At 34.0% G+C, this 13,603-nt stretch overlaps 2 protein-coding genes across 3 annotated transcripts; both read right to left on the bottom strand.

Moving 5' to 3' along the window:
- Nucleotides 1-722: 722 nt before the first annotated feature.
- Nucleotides 723-5,346, bottom strand: LOC108217753 (diacylglycerol O-acyltransferase 2D). Its single transcript, XM_017390636.2, has 9 exons — nt 5,064-5,346; nt 4,288-4,362; nt 4,096-4,181; nt 3,704-3,810; nt 3,451-3,606; nt 2,803-2,889; nt 2,426-2,523; nt 1,967-2,054; nt 723-1,083 (listed from the first exon to the last, which is right to left on the bottom strand). The coding sequence occupies exons 1-9, from the start codon at nt 5,252-5,254 to the stop codon at nt 982-984; spliced, it is 990 nt and encodes a 329-aa protein (XP_017246125.1). The 5' UTR covers nt 5,255-5,346; the 3' UTR covers nt 723-981.
- A 1,548-nt stretch (nt 5,347-6,894) lies between these two features.
- Nucleotides 6,895-9,543, bottom strand: LOC108217650 (uncharacterized). 2 transcript variants are annotated; one of them, XM_017390501.2, is made up of 4 exons: nt 9,115-9,543; nt 7,552-7,734; nt 7,280-7,435; nt 6,895-7,049 (listed from the first exon to the last, which is right to left on the bottom strand). In XM_017390501.2, the coding sequence occupies exons 1-4, from the start codon at nt 9,196-9,198 to the stop codon at nt 6,963-6,965; spliced, it is 510 nt and encodes a 169-aa protein (XP_017245990.1). In that variant the 5' UTR covers nt 9,199-9,543; the 3' UTR covers nt 6,895-6,962. The 2 variants fall into 2 exon arrangements, with proteins under 2 accessions (XP_017245990.1, XP_017245991.1); XM_017390502.2 differs by having other exon boundaries at nt 6,895-7,046; nt 9,115-9,537.
- Nucleotides 9,544-13,603: the final 4,060 nt, after the last annotated feature.

The raw sequence follows: 13,603 nt of genomic DNA, 5'->3' as shown, positions 1-13,603 counted from the left end.
ATGATTGGTTAGAGCATTTCTGAGAGGCTATCATTACGAGCTCTCAGGTAGAAAAATATATAGTCTCGGTTCAAATAAAGCTCACTAGAAGCTATTAATAAATTTAAGAATTTATTCTATCTCCTCTTTTGTGTTTTAGGAGCCTCCATGTGATGGATTTATTCCCGTTTTGAGGGTTATGACACTCTAACTTGAATAAAAAGCTCAGACATTTAATGATAGATAATTTCACGATAAAGGTGAGTATTCATAGAAACAACCTCCCTCCTTTTTTAGAATAAGGGAATGGGTGTGTATTTTAACCTGCTCCCGGGATCTACAGGATATGTATTTTACCCTGCTCTGCAGGATATACCGTTATACAGGATATACCGTTATTCTGCAGGATATACCGGATATGTTTAGTTTGGTTTTATGTTGGGTTAGTTTCGGAATATGTTTAGTTTGGTTTTATGTTGGGGTGAGTTTCGACTTTTATAAATACAGTCAATGCCGCATAGGATATCCGATCCTTGTCTCCATCACTGAACATTTCTAAACAAAATTTGCTTCTAATTCATGAACAAAAAAATCCTAGCTCACTGAGATTTATTATCCACCAAAAACTACACGACAATCCCCTGTTTCTGTAAGATTACAGACACATAAAAAGATCGAAGTTAACAATAACCAGCGCCCTGTAAAAAAAAGAAGAAAAGGCAATAGCCAATGCAACAAAATCATCATCGAGAAACAAAGTTAGCAACTGCTGAAACCTCACTTTGGCAAAAAAAAAAAAAAAAAAAATCTTTAAAAACTGCTGAACTCTTTCGCACTAGATCTTAAGGATATTATGCCAACACAGGCGACAACAGTTAATACACAATAAAGTTGCCGGATCATTCATGACATTCATGAGGTATAGGCACTAGCCAAGTTCTAAAATATGAAGGAATTATCATATGGGGTGGATCAGGATCAGGGGTGACAGCCTGTCCATTCTCAAAGAATCCGCAACTGAAGATCAGCATGACCAACACTTGCTTTATGGCGTTCAAACAGATCTCGAATCGCTTCAATATATTGATTTTGTACTTCAGCAACCTGTTGTGGAGTTCAAACAAGAAACATGTGAGGAAACATAAGCTACTTTTTTCTTTCTTAAATATGAAGCTGTCCTCCATATATTAATGATTATATGTAATATGTATCATAAGTTCCACAGATAGAGCAGATATTTCAATTTTTTGTCTTAGACCATTCATTTGACCTATTGACAGCAGCGATTACAGAAAAATTAAGTCATCATCTACCGCTGCAGCAGAATGTACTAAGACTTAATATCCAAATTGTTGTAGGTCAGAGCAGAACTTAAATTCAATGTAACATCAGTTAAGTTTTGTGTACATTTCACTTTACTGCGGATCAAACTTCTAAGTTACATATGACTACTCTGTTATTGATACTAAGGCGGTTGACCTTTTTTTTTTCATTTTCTTTCTCTCATTATTTCGTCATAAGCTTTTCTGTATCCTACATTCCGAATATCATTCGGACAAAGGTTAAAATTGAAGGGTGGGACTTTGAAGTAAGAGAGCTTATTAATAATTAATGACAAATTACAAACACTAGGCACTTCAGAACTGTGCCAAACAACAAACAGTGCTTCTAGAAGTCAGGGAGAGGGTATATTCTTGAAGGACTAGAGATCAAAGGACTCAGAGAGTACAAGTTCATTGTTCTGTTGGCTCTTTGCTACTTTAGCTATCATATGTAGTCCTTTGTAGGTCAAATTTCTGAATAATGTGTTTCTAAATGCAAGAATAAATTGTTGGTTTTGTCTTTCATATCTCAAGTCGATCACTCTAGTCAACACCACTTGATAATATGTCCTCAGTGTACTTAAATATAATTCTATTGACTTGTATCATATATTCATTCAAACCAGATTCCAATATATCAGATATAGATAACCTGATGAACATACCTCTTCCATAGTGGGTTGCGGATTCTTCTCAAACTTAATAGGTTTACCAACCACCACATGTATTGGTTTGCGAAAAGGTAGATGAGTTCTGAAACAATGACGTAAGAGAGTTAGCAACAGCTACAAACATGTAAGAGACCAACTTGACGGAAAAGGGACTGGATTATACTGTGTGATCCTCCGTATATGTATACATAAGGTTTTAAGAATGCACACATGAGGCCAGCATCAAAGAAAATAATGAACTATTCCTAGTTTAGGATAAGCAGCCTGATACTTAATGAATTCTTTTACCAAATGCAACTATAATCATATGTGACAATGCCTTGTTATTAATGATATTTATTTTCTGGTGAAGAGAATGTGAACAAAAGGGAATACATCCCCAGATAGAATGCAAATTAATTCTTCCAAAATTGCATATGAACGGGATTTTTAAACCATAAGCCTTAAACATACCCACAGATTCCCCAGAAGATGATAGGCGCAGCCCTTATTGCTCTACCAATTTGCAGGAACAAATTGCCATTAGGCCTCCACCATTTGTAGACTTCGGTCTAAAGCAATTTGCGATACAGAAAATTAGCATCAATGAAGGTAGAACTGAATAGGAAGGTGAAAACCGTATAACAGATGTCTATTTGACAATCATGAACTATTAAAATTTAATGTGTAGACTAAGATGAGAAAGACAGGATAAAAATGTGGAGGTCATGAATAAGCTCCTATAATATATTGAGGTACATTGACAATTAAAGGCACTGCTTTTGCTGGCTCTGAACCATCCATGCTTAAAAAGGACACATGCAAATAAGCAGAACAGAATTAGTGTATACCTGACCAAAGCCAAAAACTGGCACTATAGGACATCCCTTCTCCATAGCTATGCGAACAAATCCCCGTCTTGACTTGAGGAAAGCAACCTACAAATTGAAAAATGTATGAGTTTCAGTGTAAAAGAAAAGCTAAAGAAAGAGTAATCTCTGGTAATATATAAAAAGGGGACATACACACTAAAATCACATAACACCTTTGACCTAATTCACAACATTACGAACTTGACAACTGAAGACTACAATGCACAAGAGTAAACAGTAAACAGCCTGATAATAATCAGATTAAGGCAGTAGAGATGCTAGCATGTTCACAGAAGAAAACTAATATTTCAAGGCCTTAACCTGCAACTAGGTAAAAAGGCAAAGCAAAATAAGAACAAAACCATCAAGCAAACAATAGTAGTACCACAAAGCAAAGTCTCGACTACAGGTTCATGCTTTTGCAGGACAACAAGTTTGCAATGAAGTCCCTAGTACAAGGATATTGGGTTACTGGCATTTACATTTTAATTGTCATTGCTTAAGTCCACTACAGATTATATGAGAGATAAGTCTTAATAGTAGAAGCCAATAAAATCAAGGATATATATGAATTTCCTGTTGGTTTTCTATGTTTAACTGATAAACATAAGAGTTACAAGTTTTAACCTCAGAGCCATGCTCCATGTAGAACATCTCTTGCACTCCACCTGGCACTACAATGCAGCTATCACCAGATGAAAGGTGGGAAAGAAAGTTTTTCCTTGATGCTGGTATCATCCCCAACCAAGTCCATATATGCCTCATAATTGGAGCGTAAAACACCTAAACATTTTTTTTCAGTGTCTTGTATTGTATTAATCAAATTAATAAGTAAACACAAAAAGGGTAAGGGTGGAAATCAAAGAGTAACAAGTCTTACAGCAGTGCTTGCGAGGACCTTTGTTTTTGGAATAGGCATCAAACCCATTACATCAAAAAGTGAAACAGAACCGATTGGTAAAACGGAATGAGGCTCATAGCCAAAAACTGCATAAAACAAGCTCGGCATCATTAGCTGCGGACAATGAGATACAAAGTTAATCACATGCTACATTTACTCCAATGTAGAGTATACAACTCTAAGAAACAATTTACAGAACCCCAATTTCTATAATGTAATTCCATTTGAGCTCAATCCATCTGATTCTAAGAAGGTTGGCAAAATGTTCATTATCGTCGCCAGTTGGTCCCAAAATTCCAACTGAAAGTGTGCAACTCCAGGCTTCAAATTTAAACATAAATTAAACATATATTTCAAGGAATTATAGTTACCATAGGCCTGATTAGGATCAAACGCATTCATATCTTCGACATGTAAAGTAACTGGAAAATAACCGCAGACATGTTTACACAGATACCTGAAGTAATCATGATTAAACATTACAATTACAATTAATTTCAATTTCCATAAAAAAATAAAAATCGTAGCAATTATTTATACAGAGGAAATAAAACGTTAAAAACCTAGCCAATCTGCGTCCCAGTTTGCTCTTTTTATCAATCGGAATTAAAGCAAGTATGAGCAGCAATCCAAGTACTCTGTAAAAAAAACAAATCAGTTCATAATACTTGAAAAATACTCCCTCCGTCCCTTTTTATCTGTCCATTTTGGATAAAAAAACACATACCAAGGAATAGTTGATTGTATAAACTTTTTCATTCAATACCTGTAATTAATATCTTGAAAATGGTGGAATACCCCTACTTTATGTCTTGAAAACATGAATTCAACCAAGTTTTAAATAAGTCAAGTCTTGAAAATTGAAATTTTGGAGATATATTTGAAAAACTATCATTAAATTAGTTTTGAAAGTATAAATGGACAGATAAATAAGGACAAGTTTTTACTTCCAAAGTGGACACATAAATAGGGACGGAGGGAGTATAATTAATTAAAGCATTACATGTATATACTCCCTCCGTCTCAATTTATAGGTCCATTTTGGAAAAAAAATTTGTCCCAAAATACTTGTCCATCTCTTCTTTCAATACAAATTTATCTACATATTAATTGTGATTTTTTTGAAAATCAGCATTATTCTCTTTTATCAATGCACTAAATCCTTATATTTATTGTGATTTTTTTGAAACTCAACTATATTCTCACTTATCAATGCACTAATTAATGATACATGAGATAATATTTCATCTAACCAACTTTTTTTCTTAATATGTGTGTTTATTCCAAAATGGACTTATAAATTGAGACGGAGGGAGTAGTATATGACGTAAGAACTTACATGGAGGCATTGAAAGTAGAGAGAAAGAGGAGAGCAGCCAAGACGGTAAAAACATTGAAGTAAATTGGGCCCACCCACAACACCATTGTCAGTATTGAGTGAAATCCTGAGACTGATTTTCCGGTGAACACCGCCGGCTTTTCCTCGTTTTCCGGCAAGATTCCGTTGGCCAGCACCGCCTCCTTCGCCATTTTTTCAGATGAGCAGCAGCCTTTTTCTCAGCTGTGAATGTGTTTGTAATTATATAATGAGGATAGTAGTGTTCGAGGATAAAAGAAAGTTGGTGATGAAATACAGAGATAATAATAGAGCGTGTACATGGATGTATGTGCACGTGGCACCCATTCTCTTTGCATGCAATTCTGACTTCTGAATAAAGCGACAAAGTGTGATTCAAGTGCACAGCTGCCTGATGACGCGGTATTTTTCCTTTCTAATTTTTAAAAAATATAATTATTATTTTTAATATATTAACAAAATTCTACCCTTCCCTCTCACTTTTCTTCTCCTTGTTAAAATCTGCTTTTTATTCTACTCTATCAAATAAAATATATATTATCAAAACCAGGACTGACTCGACACGAGACCACTTAGATACTATCTAGTTGGTTCTCATCCTTCGGACTACAGGTATAATAGGAGCATCCGTTGATAAAACAGAATATTTTTGTTATATTTAGATAAAATTCACTTAGAGCATTTATAGGTAGCAACCTATTTCTACTTACAGCTGGCCTCATTTAATTTTATTTTATCTTCATTCACAACACTTTTTCTAATATTGAATTTAAATAAATAGATAACACATTATTATTATTATATTTATAATAAGCCAATAAATTATAGTTAAATTATGGAAAATGTCACATTCTAATTTGAAAAGGTTTGCTCATCGTGTAGAGTTCATTTTCTTATCCTAATAATATCACAGGGTATACCGAGTATTTGAAAATTGAGAATTTTATGAGACTGAACTGTATGAGTTTGAAGGTAAGTAATTGTTTGGGTTCATATTTGTTAAAAAAAAATATAAGCATTTATAGAAGAGAAAGTTGTGAAATGTGGACTTATTTTCTTACAAAGGTTAGTATATATGCAGGGACGGAGATCTAGTTGTATATTGATGGGCTGGACCTAATTAATAATGAGCTTGGATTCACATAACACATAAATTGCATAACATATATAACTACTACAGTAATTTTTTTTTTTCAAAAACTACCTGGGCTTAAGCCCAGGTAAGCCCCTCCACAGTTACGTCTCTGTATATATGATACTCAATTTCAGAACGTTACAATTGAAAAAAAAATCTAAAATCCATATAAACATTTATCTATGACGTTAACAATTCAGAATGCAACTTCCTTTTTCTGCACAGCAACGACCAACGAAACACAAGAAGCAAAGATGAAATTGTGATATAATAAAATATTTGTATATGATGAGAAAGGAAAAAAAAAGCTGTTGCACTTAGTGAGCCCAGCTATTCGGGCCTGACCAAGTAGCCCAACTACTCAGGCCCGATCAAGTCCGGATCATCCGGACAATCCAACACGAAATAAAGAAATGAAATCATATTCACAAACTCTAAAGCAACGCAGTATTTGGACTTGCGCTGAGCTGCTGCTCCTATTAGATATTCAAATTTAGTTGACACAAAAATTTGGAGACAAAGAAAATCGGAAAGGAATACAATAAAACTAGAACGGAGAGACTAACATTTTCTGTTATATATTTCGGTATATTATACTCTCCGTTCAACATTAAATCCGTGCATGAAAATAAATCGAAACGGAGGGTAGGTTGTCGCGATTTTATTTACAAAGACGGATATCGAAAGGAAATATCATAACACACTGATGATATACAGAGAGAATGCAATGATGCATAGAGTATATATTAGGAGGAACAACCCATACTAAACAACCCTCTGATTTTCCTACTTGTTGATCGCATCTTTTTCCTTGCCCCTCCGCCTGTTCGCTGCTTTTTCAAAAAAAAAAAGTGACAAAAAATATTTCAGTTAAGATAAAATCTTCACATAATTTATAGTTTGATGAGTTACATAAAATTATGCAATTTTACACAAAATCTTAGCATTTCTTTTTTATTTTGTTATCTGTCATGAAGATTCTCCATAACTACATGTACTCGTATAAAGATTTTTTGAATGCAGGAAGCTTATTTAAAAATGTATACGAGTATATATGGCTTACCTTAGTTTGAAGAGAGTCTTGTTGTTCAAGACAAGTTACAGCTTCACCTTTTTCCTGATCTGCAACAATTTGTGCATCTGAAATCTCGGAAACAATTTGAGCCGTGGTTGATGAGCTTGATCTTGACGAGTTCCTCTCATCCATAGCTAAGCTCAGCTAATGAAATAAAATAACAGTTTAGGCTGAGCCAAGAACGCAGATTGGACTCCTAATCACCTATGAATTATGAATACTATGTTTCTCTTTAAATATTTTTGGGATTGTTTCGGAACCTGTAAAACTCGATTTTCGAGTATCGCAAGACGATCCATAAGCGTGCCTTTTTGACGAACTTCCTCAAGAGCAGAGGATAGAGGTTTTCTGTGGCTATCTTCTTCTAATTTTTCTGTTTCGCTGATAACAGAACCAGTGACATGTGTTCCTGACAGGCCGTGCTTCTCTTCCAGAAGTTGTAGCTGCATAATAAAACGTGACTCAACTTCAAACAAGTTTTCTGTTAGGGTTAGAGCTGTAAACGAACCGAACTGTTCGGTAAGCTCGCTCGGTTCGGTTCGTGTTCGAGTTCGGTAAGCTCGTCCGATAAGCTTACCGAACACGAGTTCGAACAACATTTTCCGTCCGATAAGCTTAACGAACCGAACCGAACTTTTAGGGTGCTCGGTTCGTGTTCGGTTCGTTAAGCTCGTGTTCGTGTTCGGTTCGTTATGCTCGTGTTCGTTCGACAATATATAAAAATATTTATAATATTATATGTAAATATAATATATAATATTCATAATTTAGGTAATAATATTATTTTATAATTGTACATTAATTTAAAATTGATATTGTATATGTTGAAAATATATAAATAAAATATTTGAGGTAATTTTTTTATTAAATTAATTTGAAAATAGCCTGAATATTATTTTAAAATATCTATTGTTCGCGAACTGTTCGTGTTCGGTTCGTGTTCGGTTCGGTTCGACATGTTCGTGAACAGTTCGTGTTCGGTTCGGTTCGTTACCGAACTCGAGTTCGGACATAAAAATTTGTTCGATAAAATTATCGAACATTGTTCGGTTCGTTAAGATTTTGTTCGAGTTCGGTAAGAGTTCGTCCGAGTTCGGTTCGTTTACAGCTCTAGTTAGGGTAATCAACTATTTTTATGTTGTCCAGGCAATTAACTTAGTAATTATAAAAGATATATAAGAGCATATCCGACAAGAGGTTGTCAAAATAGTTGTCAGTCTTGCTAAATCATCATATATTAATATTCTACTCTAATAATTAGCAATTTTTGAATGTTGCCTATATGGTTCGTTGAATTAAATTGCAGATGACTAATGAACTAAAAAAAAAAATATTAGTAATATACACATTTTACACTTGTATATGTTAATCATTTTGGGAAGGTGACAAATTTTGACAATCATAGTGAGCAACCTCTTGACAACTATACAACTTCAATAAATTGGTGACTAAGATTGTCATGTCACATAAGATTTGACAACCCCTAAGCAACCTCTAGCGGAGAGATGATCTAACGAACATTGGCTCTCAGAGTTTCAATACTTTTATGCTAATAAATCACAATAAAATTCGCCTGGTGCAAAAGGTTATCGCAGGGCCTGGCGAGGGTCAGAACACGGGGAGAGGCTGGAAATTGAAATCTCCGCCCCATACCCGTCCTATCAAGATCCCTAACAGCGTGCCACGACTTCGAGTAGCTAAACTAACAATTATCAAGTGGTGATGCAAATTTATATGACTAAACAATGTAACAGATCGAATAACTTTTGTCTGTACAATTACACACACATGTTTGTACAATAGAGAAATCGAGAAAGGGGTACCAGGCGATCAAGGCGATTGAGTCTTGGAAGAACCGGCACCGGTTCTAAGCTTGGCTCTTGCTTCCCTTGGTTCATAACTTCCATAATTCAGCTGACCGTGGGGTGTGCAGTTTCAGTTTTTTGTGTCAAAGATTACAGCAGCAACTTGTTGTTTTCAAGTGTCGGCTCCTCCGGGTCATAAGAAGCTAAGCTGTTACACATAATACAATCAGACGACACTTAAAGATGTTCTCATAAATTACAACCACCTCACCATACTTGTAGTGTCATTATACAATCTTCAACACGACTTTCCTTATATACCATATTATAATACTCCCATTTCATCCCTATCTTATCTCAACAAAATCTCTATCTGTCTTCGTTATAGTAGCCCACACTTTGACGTAGATCAATCGTTATGCATTCACACCAAATCAAACATATCAAGTATGTACCAACTTAAAAGGGCAAAATATATTTTTCACTGTCGAGGTGGCTTTTCTGTAAAGACCTAGCTTAATCGTAAATCATAAGTCTCCAGAAGGCAAGTTCTGTATTCAAGGCATTAAACCTTGCCTACACCTCTCATTAAAAGGTTTTTAATGTTACTGTTCTATTAGAATACTATATGAATATATGATCCTGGTAAGTCCTTCTCCTAATACTAGAGATTTTATCACTTAACAAGGTATCAGAGCTCATGAGCTCTCGAGTGAAGAGAAATGGGAGAACAATAAATAATCAGGATAATCAGCCCTCCTCCCAATACCTTAAGTTTTTAACAGGAATGATCACTTAACATACGTGATATCAAGAAAGTAAGATATTTGTCCAAAAACAATGCCAAATTTTCGAGGCTTCCCAAAATACTTGCATATTCCTGTCACAAAAGTTTAGCAAAAAATGCTTTTGCGTATCACAAATTCAGGAACAGTTTTCAGTTACAACTAATCAAGTGCTAGTGAAGTTCCTCGTGAATTAATACAGCAACAAGCCATCAATCTTTATGATGAAACTTTTGGCACTGTTTTTTTCTGATTACATATACTATCATCTTTCTGTCGATCACTGTTATGAACACGGTGAAACTTGAAAGTTTGAATAAGTTTGTTGTTGGGCTTCATTTTCGGCCCAGGAAGGCGAGTCTCCCGAATTGGGTGGCCCTTCAAGAATGGGCTGAAAATCTTTATAGTATGTTTTATGTGCTTAAGATACCAATACTTATTATATTTATATATACTAAGAGAGTTATTCTAAGAACATGAACGTTAATTGATCTACTTTTTGATTAGAAAATGATTTCTCGTCTCGTTAAAACTTATCCTAAAATATATAGAGATTCTAAAAGATAGAAGATAAGTTTAGAAAATGTGGTACGAATATTATTAGAACCAGGCCCAGCCCTCCTCAACCGTGATTACAAATGGAATTTACTTTTGGGTGCTCTTTTTGATCACGAGCTGATAATCATTATATATAAAGGGGAAAATGAGTGGAAAATTTTATATATGAGGAGAAATGACGGGCCTCCAAAAGTAAAGAATTACTCACTCATATCTGTCATGTGTCATTGATGATAGTTTAGAAAATTACTGTTTCACCATTATTTGTCACGAGATCATGATTATTTTTTGACACCACGATTCCATTTATATAAAAATTTGTAGGGAACTCGAAGTTGGTTGACAAAAAAATTTAAACAATATATTATATTTTGTTCTGTATAAATAATATAATAAGTGAGGTTAACTGTCTATTTTTATGATAATTACACCAATTAAATTTTTCTCTACTATGTCATCTCTGTTATGCTACTAAAAGAATTATTTAATTTAGATTACTTATCACCACTTTTACTAAAATTGTATTGCAATATAGTTCTATGAACAATAAAAAATAGAGATTGCATTATTAATCGAGAGGAGTCCGAATTATTGAACTTCATAATGACAAATTTTCTTAGTCTTTTCGCTAAAATTTCAGTATAAATATAACGTGTCTTACGCTCGATGCATACCGGATCCAACAACCCACCACAGGTCAGCCAAAAGTATTAGCAAATCGATATACATTAGTTATTTGCTTGTGTTTATAAAAGGCTCATATACTCTTTAACTAATCGATGTGCGATGTTCCAATAAATCAGCCTTATCATCGTGTGAGTACCAGTATCTCGTATGCCTGGAATTTACTTGTGGACTTTTCGTAGTTCCTATACCTTTGATTCATGAAGAAAATGAGAGCTGTAACAGTTGCACAAACACACATTCCTTGTTTACTTTTGCCACCCACTTAACAAAATAACATAGCAGGAAGTATGAACCGTTGCGTGCACGACGGCAGTGTAGATTAAAAGGAGGAAAAGCAGGCACGCACTTCATGAGAGAATGTTCACTCATTGTCTGCCATTCCATAAAGACATTCTCTTCTTTTGTTTAAGCCATTCATCAATACTGTCCTTCATTCCCAACGGTAATATTTACCTAGTGGGTTAATCCACAATAGGATGCAGTAGCAGTACTATTACAAGGGAATAACATTATCACACTCGGTTATCAGGTTTTACATAAATTAATTAGTTATATTTACGATACGTCACATGTTCGAGTTTATAACGTAGTATGCTAGCAGAACACATCCTACGAACCCCTGCTTGCTTCTTGCATACTACACAACTCGCATTTGCTTACACATGTAGTTTTGGAAGACAACAAGCAACAATAGCTAGGAAGGGTCCAATTGAGCGGAAAACAAGGGCCAGAATTTGGTTGCGACTCAAGAGGTGTACTTGAAGGAATGAGCACAAAAGCCTAAAACATGCCACCCATCAAAAATATGGAGTACTCCGCCTGCCATCTTTGATTTATTTATTGTATTTGAACATGCATAATTGCAGCTTTGTTAGCTCATCTTTTAACAATCGCTCAGATCTGAAGCAATATGTACAAGATTTCATGTAAATATTGAGAATTAGTCACAAAATCAGTATATTTATGTTAGTTTTATTAAATTGGGTCACACATGTCGCCAGTAATTATATCTTAGACGCAACACAAAAGTTTATGGTCAGCTGCCGGACCATAGTTTTTGGGTCATGAAATACCTTTATTTAACTTTGTCAAAATATACTATATAATTCTGTAAGAATTTGATTTTTTTAAAAGTCTCCTAATTAATCATGCCTACATAATATAAATTTATTTTCTTGAAATGAATGTTTGTGGTTCGTGATTCCCGATCAAAACTGAGATTTCGAGTAAGAAAAAAATATTATTTTAATATTTTAGAAAAACAATTTACTTAACAAATTTGTATAAGTGAATGAGTCGCTTAACAAATTTGTACAAGAGTATCTCCAATAAGATTGATTAAATTGAACATGTAAGATGTAAGATATTATGTAAAATTTGTTGAACTTGTAACGCATATTGTTTCAATCGTATTGGTTATATTTTAAATATTACAGATATATAACTGATAATGTGACATTTGTTACGGATTCATAGTGGTTGAGAAGAAGAATGATTCTACATAGAAAGAAGAGTTAACTGTATTTTGTAACCTCTGGATTTGCTCCAAACGCAGTTTAGTACTGAACTTTAAAACATGACAATATGCACCATAAACTTAACATTCTCGTGCAAGTTGTAACCCGTGGTCACTATTTCGTCCAAATCTGCCGTTAACTTTAACTGTTTGAGAGCAATAGTGTGTATATTTTTTTTTTCCAGATGTGTATATTAGTTTCTAACAGCTACTTTACCCCTTGTAACTCCTCAAAAATTATGTATTATATTTTAAAATTATTTCTGAACACACGCAACGATGTAAAACTATTTAAAATAATTTTTAAAAGATGTATCTAGATTTAGAATCTAAAATTTTTTTTTTTTTTTACATAAACGATGTAACTTATTTTAAAATTTTAAAATAAATACATATTTTAAAAATTATTTTTGGTTTTTTTACATCGTTGTGTGTGTTCAGAAATAATTTCAAAATATAATACATAAATTTTGAGGGGTCACGGGGGTAAAGTAGCTGTTAGAAAATAATATACACACTGTTACCTTTCAAACAGTTAAAGTTAACGGCAGATTTGGACGGAATAATGACGCGGGGTTATAACTTGCACGAGAATATTAAGTGTAAGATGCATATTGCCACATTTTAAAGTTCATGTACTAAACTGCGTTCGGAGCAAATCTAGAGGTTACAAAGTGTAATTAACTCCAGAAAGAATTAGTTTTTAAAAATATTTATAGTTCCGACGCTATATATATTTTTGAGAAACAGTTTTCTACCTCGTCTTAATTACAACTATCATATCAATGATTGTCTAAAAAGCTTAGAGAAGATTTAAAACTAATTCACATGATGTGTTAAAATTAGTTTAGTGTTAATAGGCCTCCCTCGTTCGAATATTCGAACTTCACGAGTTTCGGAAGATAAAATTGCCTAAAAATATCAAACAATTGATTCGACCGGATGATTGAGACATTGAGAA

The sequence above is a fragment of the Daucus carota genome, chromosome 4 (genome assembly GCF_001625215.2).
Source record: "Daucus carota subsp. sativus chromosome 4, DH1 v3.0, whole genome shotgun sequence".
Taxonomy (NCBI): Eukaryota; Viridiplantae; Streptophyta; class Magnoliopsida; order Apiales; family Apiaceae; genus Daucus; species Daucus carota.
Note: the sequence above shows the minus strand (reverse complement) of the source record. Positions and strands in the feature narration are given on the sequence as shown.